Source organism: Vulpes vulpes, chromosome X (genome assembly GCF_048418805.1).
Source record: "Vulpes vulpes isolate BD-2025 chromosome X, VulVul3, whole genome shotgun sequence".
In the NCBI taxonomy this organism is placed as follows: domain Eukaryota; kingdom Metazoa; phylum Chordata; class Mammalia; order Carnivora; family Canidae; genus Vulpes; species Vulpes vulpes.
In genome coordinates, this window is record NC_132796.1 from 26832061 (window position 1) to 26857435 (window position 25375).

At 36.1% G+C, this 25375-nt stretch overlaps 1 protein-coding gene across 7 annotated transcripts in view; it reads right to left on the reverse strand.

The window, feature by feature from the left end:
* Positions 1 to 25375, reverse strand: part of DMD (dystrophin) — a 2426617-nt gene that overhangs the window by 598226 nt on the left and 1803016 nt on the right. For all 7 annotated transcript variants that reach the window (XM_072743155.1, XM_072743156.1, XM_072743160.1 and 4 more), the window contains one exon: positions 21773 to 22005. In XM_072743155.1, the coding sequence (XP_072599256.1) occupies positions 21773 to 22005 (233 nt within the window). The remainder of the gene's footprint in view (positions 1 to 21772; positions 22006 to 25375) is intronic.

Genomic DNA, 25375 nt, shown 5'->3' on the forward strand with positions numbered 1-25375 from the left:
GCACTTGGACAACAATTCGAGTGAAACAAGTTTCTCTCTTTTTAAAAGTGTGTAGCATCAAATGGCAAGGGGTTTTGAAACACTATCCCTGCCCTTTTGATTCCATCTCAGATTTTGAAATTTGATTTATTTCTGCTGCAAAAATAGCCATCATGATTAATTGTTTTTTCAAGTGTCTATCATTTTTCACCAAGGATAATTGCTACAATTAGCAAGCAGCACCTCCATACAAACCTATTGAATCCTCTAAAATTAACATTTGTTTTAAAGAGTGACTTTACTTGTCTACTTCGATGAATGATGTAAACTGCTACTGCTATGTTAAGCAAAAAGAAAATGGGACAAGTAACACACAGAACAAATACAACTGCAAAGTCGAGATTTATTTACAAAGATCTTAAAGTGTGCTTTTAATCCTGATAACTATACTATGACATAGGGTTTTCTAACCCAGTTTTACAAATGCTCAAACTGAGAATTATAGAAGTTGTGTAGCTTGCCAGTAACACATAAGGCAAGGTTTTAGATGCCTGACTCCAGAAAAGCTCATGCCATTTCTGCAAATATGAGAAAAAGCAAGACACATGTTCACATATTATGCAAGTTCCTCTATATTTGAGGAAAGGGTGGAGTGGCCAAATTATAACAGTATTCTTTGCTCGATTTTTGTTATGAATTAAAGCTGACATTTGGAGATGTCATCAAAGACTTGAAAAAGAAAAATAGGATAAAAAGGGAATGAAATAAGGAAATGACAAAATTTTTCCTGTTTTTCCATGTTGGAAATCCTTGTTGATACATGTTTATGTAATACATTATATTTCTTTAGATGTGTCATGAAAGAAAATGAATATGTGTGTTCATTTCGATTCCTTTTGAAATGAGAAAAGAGATGGCATCCTGTGTCTTCCTTCTCTTTCCAGCTTTTAAATCCCACGATGGCTTATATAAATGCTACTGAGAAATAGGAAAATTTAACAAAACAAAAAATGAACCATGTTTATAAGATGGTTAGTTTGGTTACAAAGGAATTATATTTCATTTAAATATTGATTTCCCTGAAAAATTTTTCTTGACATGGAATGGTGACTAGAATAGGTATACTGTTGACCTTTACAATATCTCATTTATAAAACCGAGGACGGAGGATGGAGACTCCCATCCTCCTTGCCACAGTGATTTGCTTAGGTGTGAGCACATGACTTAAGCTAGTCCAATCAGAGAAGCTTCATTTCAAGGTCACAAAAGGAATTTTCGTTCCTTTTTAATATAGTCTGGTGTGCAAAATATATCCTCTAACAGCTATGACAGTGTTGAAGGGCAAAACTGAGCAATGAGATGGCGTTTTGGGTATGCCGTGCCTGAAGCCCACATAATAGTTTCGTTTCCTAAGCCAATCATTTCCTTTCTTCTTCTTTTTAAATTTCCTTTCTTCTTAAAGCCAGTTTGAGTTGCATTTTTCTATTATTTGCAACTGACAATATTCTCATTTATGTTCAGATTTAATGTAAAGGAATATATTGTTTTTACCCAGTCTAGAATCTATTTCATCGTACCTCAATTGCCTGCTTACTTTTTGGTTTTCTCAAATACATTATAAACAATGTATTGTTCATAAATGTATCATGTATAAACCCTTAACAAAAAGTTTTCCAAGATAGAATCCATACATCAAATAATTCAGTTTGCAAAGTACTGACACTTATTTAATTTTCTTTGTATAGAAGATGACTATATATCCAGTTTATCCTGGACAAGCTGAGTTAACCCTTGTTGTCTAGCATCATTAATAATGGCACATAGTTTCATTCTCATGAGTATTCTGATTGAGGCAATAAATCATATAATAGACTATATGGTGAGTTTTAAAATCAGCAACATTCTTGCCCTTTGTAAACTCAGTATGACAGGCAAGTGCCCTTAAGCTGCCACCTAGCTGTAACAGCCTCATAGACAGAAAGAACTAACATTATAGATCTCATCTCCCTTAGGATTCTTTAGCTTCTCTTTGTTGCATTCTTTCAGAATATTTTAGCAAGCAACCTGCTAAAACTTGATGAATGGGGTTGCAAGATAACCTGACTGCAAAAGTGATTGTGTTATGTCTTTAAAAATGAGTAACAGGTATATTTCCTTCTTTACTTTCAGATGGCAGGTATGGCTATATCCCTAAAGTCTACATTTCCTTGCCCTCAAAAAATGTTAAGAGTTCTTTGTTTTGGAAAATCTTGGAGTTTAGAAAATAATCTAGAATAACTGAGACCTATAGGCAAGGAAAAAAAGGGCAGAATTGTTATATCTTCCAGGAGATTTCTTTCCTGTGTACTCAAAGACCCTTGAAGGACACACTGATGGAGAGGGGTACCCTGAAACATGAACAACACAGTGAATTCCTCAACTATCTAGAAGAAAAATTCTGAGCCAAATTTTATTTGATTTAGAAAAAAAATGAAGGTACATAACATTTCTTATGCTTTTGGAGATGAGAAAGAATTCATTGGGTCTTTATATGTAACTTTATAGAGGATTATTCCAGGATATTTTCATGTCGACAGAAAATAATTAGACTCAATCCTCAAAACCAAATAAGTTCATTTTTTAACAGTAGATTTTAAGCATGTGATAGCATGATTAGACAGTAATAATATTTGGAGGGGGCAAGGAATTGCTTTTCTAAAGAGAAAACTCTAAGTAACATCTGCATAGTTCCTGATGATGGTAAAAAAAAAAATCGCATTCCAGCTTTAGAGAATTTGCAGGTCAGTTCTGTATTCTATTCCTTGAAAGAATTATAGGACACCTAGTCCTAACATCAAAATAGAAATAAAACTGAGGGACGGAAAGAAGCAAAACAGGGCTTTAGGATTAGGATTATACCTTGAAAAACAAAACCAGAAAACAATAAGGTATTGAAAAATACCAGGCAGTATCATGATCACATACAAAGAGTTGCCACATAATTAGAGGTTATATGAAATAAGCAGGTGTGTACTGGGAGACCAAAAAGACAAAATGATAAAAGAATACCCCCCCAACATCCCTCTGCTTCCAGCCTGACAAAACGCTTTAAATCACAACCACTAAATTATCTGAAGACTCTTCCAAAGAAGGGAATTAATATACATTTCTTTTTAAAGAAACAGATATGACACATATTATATGACTTAAATATTGGATAAAAAGTTTAATACAAAAGTTTAAAAGCAGATACCATGCAATTTGGAAGCTGGCCAAGTAAAAGGTTATTTCTAAGCAATTTAAAACAAATTAACGTTTACTTTGAAACCTAAGCTTTAAGGGTCAAAGAAAGAAGAGAAATAAGCTAGAACATGCCTTCTGGTTGTAAAAACCATATTTAAAGAGACAAAGGCTTGAGGGAACATCTGTGATTATAAGCTTTCTGCTTTTTATTGAAACAGTAGTTTTCTATTCAGTAAACAGGAGTTAAAGAAAATAAGTGAGTAGGGACACCTGGGTGGCTCAGCGGTTGAGCGTCTGCCTTTGGCTCAGGGCATGATCCCGGGATTCCGGGATCAGGTCCCGGGATCGGGTCCCGCATCAGGCTCCCTGCATAGAGCCTGCTTCTCCCTCTGCCTATGTCTCTGCCTCTCTTTTTTTCTGTGTCTCTCATGAATAAATAAATAAAATCTAGGGGAAAAAAGGAAAATAAGTGAGTGAAACTTCCATATCAGCCAAGTCTGCATAAGATTCATCATGTTGTATGATAGGTTCTTTTGAGAAAACAATTAGTACTAGAACCAGGATCACCAAGGGTATCTAATTAGAGGCCCAGAGACAGCTGACATTTGACACACCGAGAGCAATAGTCTCCAAATTTTTCTGATTGAACACACCTACAATTTTAAAAAATTATGGCCCATACATACCAATCCATACTTATTCAAATTTAACACATGTATAACTTCATTAGTATAGTAGGTATTTTACAAAACATCAAAAAAATATTAACTCTAAAGAATGAGATAAAATAAATCTAAATAGAATTTATGGTTCTTATATATTCCCATTGAGGATCTCTGTAACTGAACAGTGAAAGGAAGAGACAAAGGTTTCCACTTAACAACAACAACAACAACAACAAACATGAAAAGCACATGATTTTGGTCTTTTAGACTTTACATCGGAAAATGCTAAAATGTATATAGGCACTTAATACCTTTCAATGGTGCTCTATAGTGTGTACTTCTAAAACTCATGTAGTAAAAAGTAAGTAAACAAAACTCATGTAGATTTTAATAATTAATATTTAAAATATAAATTATATGTAATATAAATATATCTTTTATAGACAACACCGATTTTATAGAAAAATGTTCTGAATTCTTTCCTTTAGATATTCATTCTGGAGAAAGCCTTGATACTTGGTTCCTGGTAGGTAGATCACAATGAGAGGCACAAAGGCCATTCTCATAACAACTTCCCAAATTACAGACAGTGTTAAAAGACAAGAATTCTGCAAGATTAATTTAGTAAAAACAAATGCATATAATCAAGTGACTCACAGAGACATGCTAATTTGAATAAGGTAAGTTAATGTTTTCTAAACTGCTCAAGATGTTCCACACAAACAAATTCCATGGAGCAATGCTGAGCTAAATGATGCTAACATTCCTGCCAGACTTTTCAATGACTTTGCTATGGTGATGTACTCTATAGATCTCCATGATAGGCAAAGTTCATGTACATTCTCAGCTTATTTGACTTTTTCTTGAGAAACATCTGTTAACATCTGTTGGATCTAGTGTCTCAGGAAATGTTGAGATAGTCTAGTATAGCTCCTAAGAACAATAGCGTATTTCCTAATGAAAACCTTAATATTCATCACTTTGTTTTTTTAGAGCATAAAGTAGACAACTAAAATTATGAGAGGCAAGAGGGGCTTTCTTGTTGGAGCATGTGGTGACGAAGAAGGAAGAATCTAAGAGCCTGGGCCTTGGGATAGTGCAATGAAGAGAACATGTATGACCAAGTAGCACAGACCTGTGGTGGCAGATAGCAAAGACCACACAAAGCAGTTTTAAGATGACAGGAAAAAGGCAACAACAGACAAGGGGAAAAAAACTTGACCTTAAAAAAATTATTTTATTATTTTAAAATATTTTATTTATTCATGAGAGACACAGAGAGAGAGGCAGAGACATAGACAGAGGGAGAAGAAAGCTCCCCACAGAGAGCCCAATGTGGGACTCGATCCCAGGACCTCGGGATCATGACCTAAGCCAAAGGCAGATACTCAACCACTGAGCCACCCAGGCGCCCCTAAAATTTTTATTTTTATTTGTATTTTTAAAAAATTTTTAAAATTTATTCGAGAGAGGAGAGAGAGAGAGAGAGAGAGAGAGAGAGAGAGAGAGAGAGAGGCAGAGACATAGGCAGAGGGAGAAGCAGGCTCCATGCAGGGAGCCCGATGTGGGACCCGATCCCAGGACTCCGGGATCATGCCCTGAACCAAAGGCAGACGCTCATCTGCTGAACCACCCAGGCATCCCACCCCTAAAACATTTTATATTAAATGAGCCACATTACTCATTTTCCTGTTTGACTCTATTAGCACTGTTAATCTTTTGGGTGCTTATATTTTTCCTTGAACTCCATGATTGCATTTAGATCTTTATAATTCAAAATATTAAAACTGATGAGCTAACACTAACTATTGATGCTAATGGGCCTCTCCAGAATACAGCAGGGGAATTAAATTGTTGTCAAAGTGATTGCTTTTTCTTTCTCTAATTAAAAAAATATACAGAAGCAAAAAGATAGAAACAGATATTCTTTCCTTCACTTTACTGATAAATGAAAGAAATTTAAACAGAAAACATTGTGTATTACAGCTATTTACATATATGTGCTATTCAAATGGTAGTAACTAGTCACGTGCTATTTGAAATGTGGCAACTAAATAAATTATTTTTAAAGTTTAACAAAAAAAATAAAGTTTAACTAATTTTGTCATTTTCTTTTTAATGATGGAAATGGTATTTTGGTTGTGGTTATACAACTGTATGTATTGACAAAACTCCTAACTATACACTAAAACAGGTGAATCTGACCGCAAAGAAGCGGTTTTCAATAAAACTTGCTTAAAAATAAAACAAAACCAGAGCACTTGGGTGATTTAGTTGGTTAAGTGTCCAACTCTTGATTTTGGTTCAGGTCATGATCCCAGATTGTGGGATCGAGCCCCTCACGGGGCTCCACACTCAGGGTGGGATCTTCTGAAGATTCTCTCCTTCTCCCTTCTCCTCACCCCACCCCGGTTCCCACCCCTGCTTATGTGCTATCTAAATAAATAAATAAAAATAAATAGATAAATAAAACCTTAAAAAATAAAACAAAACCATGAGAATTTTACCAAAATCCAGAAACTATCATAATGCAAAACTTGTGTCCAATTTTTAAACCACAAAGCCAAAAGCTTTTAAAATTTATATGGAAAAATAAAACCCTCAGGTTTACTTAAATAGCACGTTAAGGATGAAACAGCATTCTACTCTCTGTAATTTAAAGAACGAGTGAAAAGTCCTGAGTCAATGTTGTGGCATATGCCACAGAAGAGTGTCTTTCCAGAGTCACTTTTTGGGACAGAAGATGGACAAGAATTATGCATCAATATTCTTCATCTTTGCTTTCAGCCCTTGAAAGAGATGCCACTTCTTTCTGATCACCATGGTATCTGCTGTGATATCTGCTGTCATTCTGATTCCCTGCCTCTGGCTGCTGTCAAGATTTCTTCCTGGTCTTGTTTTCAGAATTTCATTATGATATATCTTGGCAAGGATCTCTTTCAGTATATTCTGTTTGGGATTCTCTCAGTTTCTAGAATCTGCAGGTTTGTGTCTCTGGCCAAACTCGGGGAGTTCTCAGCCATTATTTCTTCTAGGACTCCATTAGCCCCAACCCTACTCCACCTTTCAGAACGGTGATGGCACAGTGTTGGGTCTTCTGTCCCACAGGTCCCTGAGGCTCTGTTTACCCCTCCTCTATTTTCTCTACTTCAGGTTAGCTGGCATTTTTATTCTACCTTCCAATTCACGGTTCCTTCTTCTCTCTTCCCTCCACTTGGCTGTTGAGTCCAGCCACTGAGCCCTTTATTTTGGTTATTGCTTTTTTTTTTTTTCAGTTCAGAAATTTCCATTTGGGTCTGCTTTAAATCTGATACTGCTGAGGCTATTTTTCCCCCATTTGTTTAAGTGTTCATGATCATTCACTGAAGCATTCTTAGGATGGCTGCTTAAAGTCCTTGTCAGATAACTACCATCTCTGTTGGCTCTGGGTTGGCATCTAGTGATTGTTTTGTATTGACTCAGTTGGAGATCCTCCTGTTTTTTGTATGATGTGGTTTTCTTTTTAACTGAAACCTGGACATTTCTGTCTTGTGCTAGGAGACACTGGATCTTACTTAAATCTTCCACTGAAGCTGCTCCTTCATCCCAGCAGGGATGGAGGGGGTTGGGGCAGGCACTTTCTCTTTCCCAAGAGGTGGAGGTGGAAGTCCACACTCACCATGAAGCCTTCACTGGCACCATAAAACGGGAGAACTCATTACTACCTGGTGGGGTTGAGAGCTCTGGCTCCCACAAGCTCTTGATGGTGGGGGTGGGGGTGCTCCAGTTCTTTCTGAGTGTTTGGCTGGAGCGCAACAGGTACTGTCTCAAAAGTTTGTCTTACTCAGCTACCTGTTTCCTGATGCTTTGGTAAGAGAACCTGCTTTTAATTTTCTTTTGGCTGTGCCCTTTGACATTTCTGAATTTCGGGCTTCTTCAGCTCGAAATCTGGGATAAATGAGGCAAAAAGAAAACCCAGGGAGCTCACCACCATGTCACTCCGTGGATCCCGAAATCGGGAGCTAGTCTTCCTTCTCTCCACCTTTGAAATGAATGCTGGAGTCTTCTTAGGCCAGCAGGCAGAGGACCATGGAAATCTGTGGTGTTCCAGATGGAGATGTCGTAGGAGCGCCACTGCTTCGTATAGAAAGCACTGCCTACCATGCTGACCGTGTCCCGGCAGTGCCGCTCCATGTACCTTTGCAGCAGCGACATTTTACCAACGTTCATGTTCCTCAGAAGCATGATCTTCCCATTGCGCTTCCTCATCTTCCCGCAAGAAGGCCCCCTCCTCCTCACTTTGCCTGTCTGGCCAGTGCATCCTGGGCACCACTGGAGCAGCCAGCCCCTACCCTCAGATCACTTGGACTGGGGGCTTGTGAGAACCCAGACTCCTGGGAACCCCAACCTTACAAGAACCCACCAGGACCCTCCCATTCAGACACCCGGGAGGAAGGAAGAGAAAGCACCTGCAGTTTAATAAATTTAAATGTAAATAGCCACATGCAGCTAGTGGCTACTATATTGAACAGTGCAGATTTAGAGAATTATAGAAAACACATCTAGTTAATTAAGAAGTTATTCCTTGAGAATAGAGGAGGGCATATAAACACAATTTCCCTCTTAATTTACATTGTTTTCAGTGACCTTTGTTGGTGTGATTGTAAAGTAACATAAGTGATGTCTACTACCACACCTTAACACTGGGGTTATTCTCTCACATTCACATTTCCATGCTATCTCTGTGAAAACTAAAATAGGAAAATGATCATATCATTTTTATCTAATTAAAAGTCCTTAAGTCTGAAGAAGAAGAATATGCATCTCTTGAAGCTAGAAGTGGTCATGACACATTTTGAATCAATGCCCTGTAAGCAGACCTCTTTTATGTGGGGAGGACAGGAAAGTTTTTGTTTTCCTTGTAAAATTAAGCTGACACATGGCACATGCATTTACTCTCCCCATTTCCTGCTTTTCCATTTTAAAATACATAGTGCTTTGAGTGGTGTAGCCCTCTTGAGGCCACCTGTTAAAGATGCCTGGGGCTAACTCAAGAAGGAGTTGGGACACATGATTTTGAGGCTGATGGACCTACCCTGGAACATAGAATTCTTGAGGTCTTGCTATGAGCGAAAACCTCCTATATGGCTAAGCTATTGTAATGAGGATTTTGTCATATACAGCCAAACTCAATCCTATAAGTATTAATTGAGGGAAAATCCTTTAATTTTTAAAATTCTTAGAAAGTTATGACTGTTTTTTTGACATAGTAAATTTAATTTCCAGAAGCCTTTCATTCATCACTCACCAAAAACAAACAGAAGACATGTTGCACTTAAAAGTTAAAATAAAATATGCACATGCCTCTATAACATGGTTAAATTTTAAATGCTAAGCAAAACTAGTCATCCATGAATATAAAATAAACAATGGTTTATAAAACACCTAGTATGTCTTTAGTTGCTATGGCAAAACGAATACTATGCCTGCCTTTAAGGAAATTTAAATTCCTCTCAAGGGTTAAAATGTAAAAAGGCAAAAGGCTAAATGACAATAAATGTTTTAAAAGAGAAGTTTAAGATAGCAGAGGCAGCTTTACAAGAAAATATATGGTTAATGGACAAAAAAATTTTGCAGTGAATCACTGATTTAAAAAGACAAATATAGATTGATGTTATCAAAACAAACTTCACAGAGCAGGCAGAGATAGATTTCAAAAGCTTCAATGCTCTGACAAACCAGTCAACTCTATATTTCTAATCATTATCATCAACTTGAAGGAGTGTGAAGGAACCCTAAGTCATTGGTGTGGTCACTTCATAATTGGATTTGGGTAGAATTCACACCTGCGAATGGTTGCACCATTGTCATCTAAAAAGTTCCCAGCACTAAAAGTAAAACACATCCTCATTTTGATTTAGGGAATACTTTTACTGTAAGATCTCATTATGTATAGCTTCTTGCCTGCTTATATTCTTTGCATCTGCTATTATCTGCTTCCAAGAACTGTCTTCTTGTAGTGCCTAACACCTATTATATAACTTAAAAAAAAATAAAATCGAACTTGGGGAAGTATAGTAAAGTGGTGGTTTGATTTTTATGTCAAATTTCTCAAGGGGCAGTTATGGTTCTATCTGCGGCAGCTTTTTTATGATTTTCATATAATGTGACATGACAGAAAAGCTTAGCCTCAACGGAGTTGCTATAGATTATTTTCCCTCTCACCATGATCTTGTTCTTTCAGGTTTAGGGGGGGAAAAGCATGAAGGAGTTAAGTGTAAATTATTCTCTTCTCTCCACTTTCTTAAACAGAGATTTATCTATATACTTCTGCCCCAAACTTTGCCAATGGCTTTACTTTTTCTTATTACTAGTTGGAAGGTTTAAAAATAATCCAAGAGCTGAACATAGATTAAATCATTTGGTGGGGCCAAGGGTGAAGTCTATCATTACAAAGTTGATTCTGTTTGGAAGGAGAATATATCAGGTAAATAAAAGCATTTCTATTCTTGGCATAAATCACACAGAAGATATCCTTTCCCTGAATAAATTATAAGAAATATATACGATGCTACTTATGTACACAGAATGCAAAACATAAAGATAAGGGAATCTGGAAAGATTTGTGAATTACTAAAATTATACTCACAGCTACTTTTATAAATCTAATAAAGAATTGACTCATATAACTCTAGAAACCCTGGTATTATTTTTAGTGAATTCATAAAAGATCACAAGACTATAGTCAATCCTACTGCTTCTATTTTTAAAACAATGCAGCTATGATAACCTTGAAAATTTACTGATCAATGGACTTGGATTATGAAAATTAAAAATATTAGAACATATTATGCAAAAATAAATTTTCATCCCCAGGTTATTGAATAAAAATTAACAAGACATGTGGAAAGAAAAGTGTAGCTTAATTTCTTTTCTATGAGAGAGTCAGGCACATATTAAAAGGAAAGAAATAAATGATTCACTCATTCATTCATTCTAGTATATATGATTAAAACTACCATAGCATTTTTTTTCTTGTGGCAATTACTTCTCTTTGCCTTTTATGCTTTCCTCACAGAATATATACTCTAATATTGAAGTTTATATAGTTTCATTATTTTCTATTTTAATTTTTTATTTAAATTCCAGTTAGTTAAAATACAATGTAATATTAGGTTCAGGTATGTAATACAGTAATTCAACACTGTCATGAGTCACCCTGAGCTTATCACAAGTGGACTCCATAATTTCCATCATTTATTTCATCCAACCCCCTAACCGCCTTCTCTCTGATAACGCTTATTCACTATAGGTAAGAGTCTGTTTCCTGGTTTGCCTCTCTCTCTTTTCCGTTTGCTTGTTTTGTTTCTTAAATTCCACATATGAGTGAAGTCATATGGTATTTGTCTTTCTCTAACTGGTTTCATTTAGCATAATACACTCTAGCTCCATCCATGTCATTGCAAATGACAAGATTACAATCTTTTTATGGCTGAATAATATTCTATCATGTGTGTACATATACATGTGTACATATATAAGTATGTATACATTTCCGTTATCCATTCATTAGTCAGTGGTCACTTGGGCTGCTTCCATAGTTTGGCTATTGTAGAGAATGCTGCTATAAACACTGGGGTGCATGTACCCCCATTTAATTAGTATTTTTGTTTTCTTTGGTACTTAGTAGTCCAATTGCTAGATTGTACGGTAGTTCTATTTTTACCTTTTTGAGGAGCTTCCATTCTGTTTTCCAGAGTGGCTGCACCAGTTTGTATTCCCACCAATAGCACAAGAGGATTCTCTTTTCTCCACATTCTCACCAACACCTATTGTGTCTTGTGTTGTTGATTTTAGCCATTCTGACAGGTGTGAGGTGGTATCTTATTATAATTTTGATTTGCATTTCTCTGATGATGAGTGAGGGTGTGTACCTTTTCATATGTCGGCCATCTGAATGTCTTCTTTGGAGGAATGTCAGTTCATGTCTTCTGCCCATTTTTTAATGTAATTATTTGTTTTTGGGGTGTTGAGTTGTATAAGTTCTTTATAGATTTTGGATACTAACTCTTTATCCAATATATCATTTGCAAATATTTTCTCCCATTATGTAGGTTGCCTTTTAGTTTTGTTGATTGTTTCCTTCTTTATGCAGAAACTGTTTATTTTGATGAAGCCCCAATAGTTTATTTTTGCCTTTGTTTCCCTTGTCTCAGGGGACATATCTAAAAAGTAGTTGCTATGGCTGATGTCAAAAAAGTTACCTGGTTCTCTTGTCAGATTTTTATGTTTTGCCAGTCTTACACTTAGGCCCCATTGAGGATGATATTAGCTGTGGGTTTTTCAGAGATGGGCTTTATGATGTTGAGGTATGTTTCATCTAAACCTACTTTGTTGGGAGTTTTTATCATGAATGGATGTTGTAGTTTGTCAAATGCTTTTTCTGCATCTTGAAAGGATCATATGGTTCCTATCCTTTTTTTTAAAAAAAATTAATGTGATATATCATGTTGATTGATTTGTGAATATTGAACCACCCTTGCAATCCAGAAATAAATCCCACTTGGTTGTGATTTTTTTTAATGTATAACTGGATTTGATTTGCTAGTATTTTGTTGAGGATTTTTGCATTTAAGTTCATCAGAAATATTGGTCTGTGGTTTTCTTTTTCGGTGGTATCTTTATTTGGTTTCAGTATCAGGGTAATGTTAGCCTCAAAAATGAATTGGGAAGTTTTCCTTTCTCTTCTATTTTTTTGGAATAGTTTGAGAAAAATAGGTATTATATCTTCTTTAAATGTTTGGTAGAAGTCACCCGTGAAGCAATCTGGTCCTGAACTTTTGTTTGTTGGGAGTTTTGGGGTTACTGAATAAATTTCTTTGCTTGTTATCAGTCTGTTCAAGTTTTCTATTTCTTTCTGCTTCAGTTTTGGTAATTTATATGTTTCTAGAATTTATCCATTTCTTCCAGTTTGTCCAACTTGCTGACATGTAGCTTCTCATAATTTTCTCTTATAATTGTTTGTATTTCTGTGGTATTGGTTGTTATTACTCCTCTTTCATTTGTGATTTCATTTGGGACCTTTCTCTCTTCTTTCTGATAAGTCTGCTAGAGGTTTATGAGTTTTACTAATTTTTTCAAAGACCCAGCTCATGTGTTTGGCCCCTGGCCTGAATGTAGTGAGTTTTAACTAGGTGTGCTCTGGTCTGCTTGTGAAATGAGACCTGTCACCACCTCCACCAGAAATGAGACCCTACAAAATCCTCTGATTGGGAGATGTGGTGTAGGCAGGGGTTTGTGCTGGTCTTCTGGGAGAGGGGCCTACCACATTGGGACTGAAGCTGGTGTGGCTGAGTAGAGGGGTTCCATCAGAGAGCAGAGGGGTGGGACTTAGGGTAAGCAAATTTGGCAGCCAGTGTCGTCACTGTGCTACTTTCAGCAGGTGACTCTGTGTTTATGCTGAGGGGATGAGGAAGAAAATGGCACTGGCTAGCTCATTTGTTCCAGGAGAGGCATCTGCCAAGAATGCTTCAACTCAGAGACATGCTTCAAGAAGAGTGAATAATCTCCCCACTGTGTGCCCCAGGATCTCTTTGGATCCTGTTTCATACTGTATGCATCCTTGCTGTTTGCCTGACTTTTCTCCAGGAGCAGCACAGTGTCCTCCAACTTCTACCCCAGCCAAACCCCTGACCTCTAAAACTCAAGGCTTTAAGTCCCACTGGTTGCAAGAATTCATAGAATTTAGCCTCTCTCACTTTCAAGCCAGTGGCTATGGGGAAACATTCTCCTTGTGCATTCCCCTGTGTGTTCTTCTCTCCCTCTCCCTTCTCCGTGCCCACTGCTCCCTCCCCTCCACAGCGGCCTAGATTCCTTTCTAGCCTAAACCTTTCTGTACTTCCTGCCTTCTTTGATGTGGCTTCTTCGCCTTTAGTTGTGGAGTTTGTTTTGTCAGTCTTCAGGTTGATTTCTGGGGTATTTAGGATGATTCCACAGTTACCTAGTGGTGTTCATAGGATGAAGCAAGCCTAGGGTCTTTGTACTTCACCACCACCTTCCTCTCTCTGCCTATTCTTTTTATTTTTAATCCCCAGGAGCAGAAAACACTAATGTCTTTCACCAGCAAGTGTTCAATAAATAGTAGATGAATGAAAACATAGTCTTACATCAAAAGCTCTTTAAAGACAGTCACTATATCTCTAATGGATCTACATGACAATGTAACTCAGGTCTGAAAGCAAGCATTTGGGGGACAAAAAATTTGTAGTATTTATTTTCACTGAAAACTACTAAAAATATCTACCTCATATGTATGTTAATAATATATATATAAACACACATATATTTATCACTTTAATGTAAGTAATCATATACAGAAAAGTGTGGATAAGTACAGAAACACTTAATAGTAGTTATATGTGAACACTGTTTTATCTCAATCTCAATTATTTGCTGACACACACAGGAAATCAAATTTAAATCCAAGCTGTTACCCCACTATCTTTCCAATATCGTTTCCTAATAGTCCTCTACCCGTCTTTAGCATGCTTTGCAACATGGGTTTTCAAAGACAATTTGTTGAACCGAGGAATGAATGAGCAAAGAACCATGCACCTAACATGAACATTACCTACCATTACCCTAACATTAAGTGCATTAGTAAGAGGAACTTACATTATTGCACACTGCAACTTCAATTATAGTCTTCAAGGCCCCAAAATTATGGTGAAATGAAAAGCCCCCAAAGCAGGTAATAACATTCAGAGTATAATAACATTATATAGCTTTCAAAAAAGATTAAAGATATCAAATTACTTATATTGCTTTCTTATAAAACAGAGAAGATCGCATATTTTAGGTATTTTTATGAAAATAATAAAAGCCATTTCACATAAAGGCTTTATTTAGACCCAAGCAAGAAAATTTTGAAATAGAATTCACTATTTAAAAACAATGACAAACATTAACTTCCTTATCAGAATCCCACTGGTATTTTACTGGAAACACAGTATACTGGCTTTTATCAGAATTCGTGTAAATATCATGGTTCAGTTTTACTTGATAAGGTTTTGACAGAAAATTTTACAGTGAACTGAACTGAAATGTATTAAGATATGCATTTCCATTCACAGATTTTGAAATATGTAGTTTGGTAAAACTTATGTTTATCTTTAAGCCAAAAAGTGTATGGCATCACTTTCTATAAAAAGGTTATTATGACACTTCAAAAATAGGATTTCTTTTGTGTTTGCAACTCTGTGACCTTTGTCTTTAAGGGGAATTTATTTTATCATGACCAGAGAGTATAATTTAAGTCATATTGTTGACATTGACTTATCTTTACATCCTTCAGTGAAGATAATAGTGAATTTGGCTCTCATTAGGTAGGGAAAGAAAATTGTATGCATGTGGAGCAGTGATTCACACAGTTATGAGCTTTCTACAAGAGACACGAACATTAGTCAGAAGATAATTGCAGTACAAAATTTGCAAATATCCTCAGCCAAACATATTACAACATTATTCTTTGTAGAATACAACACACCTTCTATATATGGAAAGACCACACCCTCTGGAGTGGTGTTTCTTATACAAGGTTGTACAGAAGTGCAAAGATGAGATGACGAGGACTGGATGGTTGTTTATTAAAAGAAAAAAACCCCAGAAAATTAATCTCCTCACTCTAAGATGACTGTCCTACAACTTGTGAAATCCGTTAGATACCCATTAAAATAAACTGTGTGTAGCTTGTCCGGATTTTGGTGGAGAACTGAGGAGATGCTTAAGAAAAGGGGGTCACAGAAAATAAAAAAGAACTAAGAAACATTACATGCAAGAGGTCTGGATTTACATTAGGACAATTACATTCACTAATAACCTTAGACCAATTACCTGTATTGTCTGTAACTTTTCTCATTTGTTGAGTAAGGGAAACTATTTACAATATCCACTTTGCTGCTATGCTCATGACAAGAGAGTAAAACCAAGAAACGTTTTGTTTGGTTTTGTTTTTAGTTTAACCAATGCTCCCCCCGCCCACACACACACACAGCACTGTTTCACTAATCCTTCTAGGTCCATTTAGACGAGTTCTTTTGTCGTAAGATTGTGGCTGAATTTTTTCAATCAAAGTTATAGTCAGACTGATTCTGGAGCCATTCAATTCCTCTCTGTGTAGATAGAACCAGAGTTCAAAAAATAATCATGGAACTTTTATTAAAGACTTTGACCTTAACAATAAAAAATTAAACACATCCAAGTAATTATTTCCCATTTAAATATAGACTGTATCTACTAAAATGGATAATTCAATTTTTGGATAATGAAATCTCCCAGGTAGAGGTGTAGTGTGTAGTTAAAAATGAATCTTGAACAATGCTATTATCATCTTGTCCAGATTGGCCAATTTTTCTCAAACTCAACCTGGAGAGTTCTTATTAGAGGATAAAACTCCTTGGCCAATTCAATTCAACACAGTGCCTGTGGTTTAGATTTAGTGGTGAATTACTCAACACTTGGTCAAAGAGACTTGAAAAAAGTCTATAATTTATTTAACACGGGCAACCAGATACCAGTAGTATAAAAAATAATGATATCATATGACCACCTAAATCTTGTCTGTTGATAGCAACACAATTCGTTTTTTACTGCCACAAAGCTCTCCTCAAATTTGCCATCCACCTCTCTTGTTTCCCCAACTTTTCTCTCCCTCCCACCCTCCATCCCTTCTTCCATTTCTCTTCCCCTCCCTCTTTTTTCCCTGATTTCCTTCCTTCCTTCCTTCCTTCCTTCCTTCCTTCCTTCCTTCCTTCCTTCCTTCCTTCCCTCCTCCCTTCCCCACTTCCTTTGTCTTTCCATCCTGCCTTTCTCAAATGGTCATATTTTCATGAGAAACTTTAGACATATTTCCCCCTTAATTTGATAGATTATGTCAGTAAAAGAAAACTGTGAATAATTGTCAAAACAATTTTGTTTCAATTTTACTTAAACGTGATGAAATAAAAAGAGCATTTTTAAAAATCAGATTTTTTTTGATACAAAACTATAAATTATAAATCACCCTCTGCTATTAATGCACAATGTTAGGAAATCAACTTGGAGCTTCATGTATGTTTTCCTTTTAAAGGTTTAACTTGCATATTTCACAATTCTCTGCCTCTACAATATAATGGTATATATTTTGCTCTCCAAAGTTAAGCAGACAAGTTGCTTAATTTTTTTTAAATGACCACATTTTATAAACTTTTAAAAATTTATAGTTGTCATTTAAAATTCTTTTTTGCTTATTATAATTCATTTAGCAAAAATTGCATTTTTTTAGTAAAAATTACTTTTATTTCAAATTAGTGGCATCCCAGTTTTCTAAACTAAGAACATAAAAGAAGTTATGTAAAAGGAGAACAGAAGCTTAATATTACATGTATGATTTTGAATTCAAGGTCTAGAACTATGAAGAGCTAACTTATTCAAATGTCTAGTCCTTATTGCCTTTCTAGGAATAATATTTCAATCACTGCATGTCTTAGGTTTGATCTGAACCTCCTAAGTTCAAAACTAAGTTCTCCTAGATTCGTGAAGTGTTGTTACAACCTCTTATCTAAATTATGATGCTTTGTAGCCACAATTAAAACCCCAAATTTCAGTCTCTGTTAAAAATAAAGCTATCGTTATCACACTTCATTCACATTATCCATCAAACAATCAACATTTCTTGAGAACCAGTTACTGTTTGTGAGAGATGAAAGTTAAGTTTAAGGTCCCGAGGTTATAAATCGTCTTTATTTCAGGTCTCCACATAGCAGAGTTGAAATAGATAAACATATCGCTTAGATCAAGATAATAGCCTCGTACAAATCCCCTTTATTTGTGCACTCCTCCATCCTGTTCTACATATTCTTGCCTGAGTTCAGGGGACATCTATTGCTTATTGGCTGCTCAAAATCTTTTCCCCTTTCTATTTTCAACAGACCCCAATTTCTTTGGAGGGGAACAACCTTCTCTGTGACACACAGACTCACTGTGAGGGCTTTTGGAAGGAGACGGTTTTAAAGCAAAGTTCTCTGCTCTCCTCTATCTAAGAGATAGGTCTGTGACCCAGGCAAAGTCAACTGGATTCCCTCTTCCAGGACTTTGTGTTCTGAACAGTCATAGCATGCAGAGAAACAGGATCACAAAGACAGTCTTGAGTAGTTACCATGAACTACATGCCAAGATATGTTCAGGTACCTTTTTTCCCCAAGCTTTTTCCCACTGCCTTTATGCCAGTTCCAGTACATTCACTTTCTGCTTGATTTAATCAGAGGATTTTTCTGTTGCTTACATCCAGAAAACCCTATTAATATTCAACTAAACTACAGATGATGATTTTACCTCTTTGTTTAAAATAGCTTCAAACATTGCCACTGCCTGCAGGCCATAATCGAAACCTTTTGTTCTAGCAAGGGAAGATCCCCAATTCCTAGCCCATCCTTCTCTACTCCATCGATTTCTTCCTCGCTCCTTATTTTCAGCCATAAGAATCACAATTTATATAACACACTACATTGTTTTCCACAGTAACGAAAAGGGTAACTTGGTTCTTCTGCTAGAATCACCTTTCTGTTTTATCTACTGGATTATTTCCACCTTGTTTTCTAATAGTTGGCTTAAGTTTTAGCTGCTTCAAGAAATTTTTCTTGACCTCTGTTCTCTTCCCTGGCTTAGTCAGTTGCCATCTTCCTGAAGTAAGTCCACATAGCATCCCCCAACCATGCCCAGGGAGGTGGAAACTATGGTGGGGAGCCTGAAATCAGACTTCATGAGTTCAAATTCTGCTACTATCTCTTTAGTACTTGGCCTTGGGCAGGTTGTTTAACCTCACTGTGCTTTACTATCAATCTCAGTGTTGTGAGCATGGAGTAATACACAGGAAGTACTTAAAAGTGACTAGTATATAATTAGTGTTAAATATGTGTTAGGTATTATCCTGAAATTTATTTCTATCATAGTGCTATTATTACTTTTTTTCCTCACCTGCTTTAATCTGTGTATTGCTATCTTGTCCAACTGTGAACTTCCCAGGCACTTAGTAGTGGCTCAATAAAAATTTGTTAAATGAATTAATAGGCACTGATAGTGTTTTGAAGTTTATAAAGTCCTTTTAGAACATTACCTCATTTCTCACACCTCAAATCTTAAAGTTAGGATTGTTTTATTTAGAACTTTACATAGGACAAACGTTTATTCCCTGATATTGTAATAAATACTTCCCCAAACTTATCTCTTTTTCTTGTCCCATACCCACACACCCACACCCACACATACACACTTTTTAAATGTTTATTTAGGATCATTTTACTGACCATTTACAGACTGAAAGCTATAAAAGACAAGACCTGACAACGCCTTTATAAATATTTTTTTTAATAGGAGGGGAAGAGGGACGTCTGGGTGGCTCAGCAGTTGAGCATCTGCCTTTGGCTCAGGGTGTGATCCCGGGGTCCTGGGATCAAGTTCCTCATCAGGTTCCCCACAGAGGAGCCTCCATCTCCCTCTGCCTATGTCTCTGCCTCTCTCTCTCTGTCTCTCTCTGTCTCTCATGAATGAATAAATAAAATCTTTAAAAAAATTGGTAGGGGAAGAAGCAGGAATAGCACTTTACTGTTCACCAAGAGAAGGGTGATTTATATATATAATATTGTATATATCTATATACAGATATATATGATATCACTATCTCATATATATAACATTAAAATTGTATATATATTTATCTAAATATGATATACATAAAAATATATAAGAAACATTTTATATGTAACATTTAAAAATTCCTGGCTTTCTGTGACCCTAGGCATGGCACTTGAACTTCTCCTTTAAATTAATTTTGTTTTTTTTTAAAGATTTTATTTATTTATTCATGAGAGACACTGAGAGAGAGAGGCAGAGACAAAGGCAGAGGGAGAAGCAGGCTCCACGCAGGGAGCCTGATGTGGCACTCGATCCCAGGACCCCGGGATCACGCCCGGACCCAAAGTCAGACGCTCAACCACTGAGACACCCAGGCATCCCCTCTGAATTAATTTTGGATCTATCTTTAAAGACTATCATTTTGAAGAGGCATCAAATTAGTAGTCATTTCTGAAAAAGACAAACATATTTCTGAAGACTGCTGAGGCAGTAGATTCTAAAGCAGATTCTAAGGGCTAGGATCACAAACCCTTCACAAGGGAGTGTGGACTTCTTCTCCCACTCTACTACCCAATGACTTATATAGGAGGCCATAATGCCAATGGCAGAACCGGGTGTAGATGTGGAAACAAGCTCTTATTTTCCAAACGCTGTGAGAGCAGATGATTTATAATGTAATATTAATTACTAACATCAGTTGATGTACTATCTAACTCCAAAGCCCTTGCCTCAAACATTGTAACATATTGCTTCCTCTGGTTAGTAAGTCTTAGTAGTATTCATATCTAATACTATCTATTCATATCTAGTTAGACATGATACTATGAAAGAACATAATCTCATACTTCTGCATGTATCAGCACACTGAAATTATAAATGCTTAGCACTGTGTCTGGCGCAGACAATATATATAAAACCATATATATATCACCAAATGGTAGGCACATTTACATTAATACTAGCAAGCAATATATGTAGTAAGTAAAAATACTTAGGCTTAGGAACCAAATAGACTTGGATTTGAATCTTTGCTCTGCTACCTACTAGAAGTATGACATCTCAATGGTTTGTGCTAAAGAACGTGGCTACTAATATTTGTTTTAAAGGAGCAGTGAAACAAATTACACATATGTATATATTAGTTAATGTCTTTATATATATGCATGTCCATCACTATGTGGTGAATATGAATGTGAATCTGTGTGTCCTGTGCCCAGAAGAGGAAACTGAGATCCAGAGAAGGATTTGACCACAATCATGTCATTTGCAAATGACAAAGAATGCTTAATTCAGGTCTCCTGTGTCTGAAATCAAGGTACTTTAAATTCAGATTGCTTACTATCCACTTACTTTTATTCCTACTGAATTGCTAAAGTTCATTTTAAAAAGAAATCTGTCTGCTTGATTCCTGCTTTTTTTGAAAAGTAGTTCTGTAACAACTAAATACCTTCAATGCAGTTTATTACTTCTGTAGAAAAGATGTGAAAGTCATTTACCAGTGAAATAACTACAGCACATAAACATTTCAAAACTATTTTTCTTATTCATTCAGAAATATAAAAGACACACAGTGTATTTATTCCAGCTAGGTCAACCAGATTTATATCAATGTATTCTTTGCTTCTAACTGATGTCATGATTTTGCATAATGGATTCCAAGAGGCTGATAAATGCAATCTTTGTAGTAAAAACATGTTTATTTGACTGTAGCATTACCTAAATATGAATATTAAGATCTAAGGTATTTAAAAATATATTATGTTTGGTACTTTTGTTTTCTAAAAAATTTATAGCTGACTTTCAATGATATTTATCATCATAAGAGGAAAATTGGCACAGGTAACTCAAAAGAGTGAATAACCAATTCCCAGATTATTATATTTGATTCTGTAATATATTATGACTACAGGCTGCCAAAACAAATAATAGTTTAAATGTAAACAGCTCAGTTGAACTACATATCTGATATAAAAGTTTTTTAAAATAGTAGTTATTTAGTGAATTTAATAAAGCCAACTATAATTGTAAGGTTTATATTGTTTTCCTTGTAACATTCATTTTAATTTATGGGTTTTAGATAATTGCATTAATTTTTTTTTAATCATACTTAAGCTACATGGGGTAGAGATAGTCTGTTGCTGATAGAGGAAAGCTTCCTAAAAACTGGTGGGAATATGGTCTAGGGAGAGCGAACTGACATGTGGACAATCTTCACTTTAACGAAACATTTCAACCAGCTTTTATCTTTTTTCCCATACCTTCTGCTTGATGATCATCTCGTTAATGTCTTCAAGATCACCCACCATCACCCTCTGTGATTTTATAACTCGATCAAGCAGAGACAGCCAGTCGGTAAGTTCTGTCCAAGCTCGGTTGAAATCTGCCAGAGCAGGTACCTCCAACAGCAATGAAGATGGCATTTCTAGTTTGGAGATGGCAGTTTCCTTGGCAACCGCGGGTTGTGTCACCAGAGTAACAGTCTGACTGGGAGCTATTTTTTTTTTCCGCAAAAAAGAAAAAAAAAAAGAAAAATTAGACACACAAGCAAAGAATCCAATTTCAGTAACAATGGAATAAGCTTAATTATAACAATTGGAGCCAGAGTATTATTTATGACATTATAAATTTTTCCCCAAAATGGGAATATTTTATGTAGTACTACATGGTAGGATAATTCAAGGACTCAAACTTTTCACTAGTACATATTTAACAATCTTTCAAAAATGAATTTGCTTCTTCTAATAGCTGGACAATTAATTTAATTTAAACAGTCCTGTCAAATAACTCTTGCATCGACTGGAATTGGTAAAGAAAAAGTATTCAGACCTTACCAAGTGAGAAAGTTTTACTTCTTTTTTCTCATTTAAGGAAAAAAAAAGCAAAAGTCAAGTTTGTATAGATCTTATTTCTTTGAATAGGAAGTAAATTACTTTGGAGGTAGACCCTTGGGAAATCAGAGCCAATGAAATGTTTTTGTCTTTGCTCTGTACTTTATATTGGGAACAGTTTTATCATATTTTTTTCCTTTTATTTCAGGCTGGTCATAAAGTGACTGGCAGTGGAGAAAACCTAAGCTACATAATTTTTGGAAAATCAGATCTAATAAAGTTTTTCTACTTGGATATGAAACACTGTTTCAAGGTTATTAAGAAATATTAAATAAATATTAATAGTGTGGAACACTATAGCATAAGATGGCACATGGTTAATATCAAAAATTCCAGAGTGAAAACACCTAGTAGAGAATCTTTGTCTCAGGAGCTCTGTGACCTTGGTTAAATTACTTAATCTCTCTAAGCTTCAGGTTTTCTCCTCAGTAAAGAAGGGACAATAACAGAGAAAATGTTACAGGGGCAGTTGTGTAGATTCCATGACTAATATATGAAATGTACATAGAACAGTGCCAGAAAATAACAACCATCTTAGCAGTTTCTGATACTGTAGGTAATAATGTTAGGTATTACTATTTTTATAAATACCCAATAAATAAGAAACACAGTGATGAACAAATAAAATGAGAAGTTGGAGATGAGGAGTAGAAATACGTGAAATATTTGGGAAAAACTCAAAGTTCTTTGCATGGCCCTGTATTTACTAAAGGGGGCTGAGCTTGTTGGTGTGAATTGATACTAAGTACCAACAAAGAGCTGGGTAATAGAAGGTGAGTGATGTGGGGAACAGAATGCCTCATCTGGTTTAAAGTTCATGGTCTCTGAAGCCTACTACAACCAGGAGATAAGTAGCAAATAAATAGGGGACTACATTCTTTAGAAGAGAAGCTATGAGAGAAAGCTCTAAAGGACAACATCTCAATGGGAGACCTGAGAGCCAGGGACAGCGAGGGAAAGGTTCTAGGAACATAAAAGAAAAGTGGGCCATGTGGGCATTCCATTCTGAGGTGGCTACAAATTACTTTTCATGGTTGTATTGCTTTCTGCACTTTTAAGGTTGTTTTTTTTATGCGAGAAGATGGTGAGAGAAATGGAAGGATGCCTCCTATATCTTAAGCTTCTCAGGGACAAGTGTTATATCTGCGCATGGAAGAAATAATCTTGAACAAGGTAGAGAGAAAGTAAAAATGTAGGATGTCAGATAGAATTAAAACTAATGCCAAGGAGTAATGACTGAAAAACAATGATACTGAGGAGAAAAAGAAGAAACTGTTCTTTGAATCTCTCTCACTACTCTGAGGCTCCTTCTAGAAAGAATGACATATAATCAGCTGCAGAAATAGCATCTTGTGATCCAACACTTCTAGTAGGAAGCATGGGGGCCCACAGGATCTAAAAATCTTAAAAGGGATTCCAGGAGAGGAGCCGAATCCCTGAAGAGGATGCATGGGTGAGGATAAAAAAAAGAGCTAAATTAAAACATCACTGGGAGAGCTAACTGCCGAATGCCTGGCTGGCTAGAAAATATGGACAAATTATTCTTAAAATAGACACACAACAGATACTGAGGTAACATACAGCACTTTGGGATGATTTCAAAGTTCTGGGAAGCGTCAAACAATGTTTTGTTTTTCTTTTCTTTTCTTTTCAAACTTGACTTATTGAAAATTTGACCCTCAAAAGAGAGCAGGAAGACTTTTTTTTTTATAGATTTACTTCTGACTAACAAAGAAGTGCTTAATGAAGTGGGAACAGTCATGTCATCTTCAATTTCAATACAGTGAAAGATGAGAATACAGAGAATTATCAGATTTCAACTGTTTTGAAAAAAGAAGTCTACTGAAAAGAAAGGCTGGTGCCAGAGACTGAACAACAGAGAATGATTCAAGATGACTAAGAAGTACAGACGAATGACACTGGAATGATAATACCACAGAGTTCTCCAATGAGGGAAAAGAAAGAAGTGGCACCAAGTACAAAGTTGGAAGAGACAGATTTACAGGGAGATGGAAAGGTCAGCAACATAGCCATGGGTATACCAGTCATGGGCAGGGGATCCCATTTATGGACCAGTCAGGCCCTTCATTGCTGGTCTCCTCTCCTCCAGCACTCAACATCTGAAAACACCTCTACAGCGATGAGAAAGGGATGGGAAACCGGGTACCCTGTGCTCACTGCTCCAGCTCCTGTACCTTGCACAGGTAGTGGAAGACAGTAGGTGCTCAATTGATGTCCTCTCAATAAATGAATGAATCTAAAAAAACAAATCTGTGCACACTGAGCCTTCCAGTAGATTTCGAGGCCTTCTAACACAGGATATTCCTAAAAGACAACAACAACCTTGAAGGTGGGTTTCTTGAAGATTAGAACACATAATATTTCTAGGATCTCACTGTTCAGGTCATTTTAACTATTCTCAGAACAAGAAACTAATGGAGGAAGAGCCACTGCTTGGGGAAGGAAGACCAAATATTAAAGAGAGAAAAAAGAACCAACCAATTTTTTTGTTCCCTACTTTTCAGTTGAGGGGATAAATAGGAAAGACCACAGGATGAAGAAGAAGAGTGTAAAACAGACTGTCTCAGATCAGACTGTTGGATTTCGATCTTCATTCTGCCATTTCTTAGCTGTGGAACCCTAGGCAGGTTACTTAAGCTCTCTGAATCTCAATTTATTCCTCTACAAAATGGCAATTAGAATAGTACTTGTCTCACAGACAGCTGGTGTTAACATTTCCTAGATATACAACCTTGAATGAGGTTATAGGCATTTTGAGGTAAGGGATTTTATTCTGCTTGAGAAACTGAGCTTTTGTGAGCCTCAGAGTATTCACCTACCTAATGGGGAAAATAGTACTAATCTCATGAAATTGTTCTAAGTATTTTATGAATTGATACATGTACGTCTTCTAGCATTCTCCTGCCAGTAGGTATACTGTATGTATCTGAGTTTTCTTTTCTTTTTCCTTTT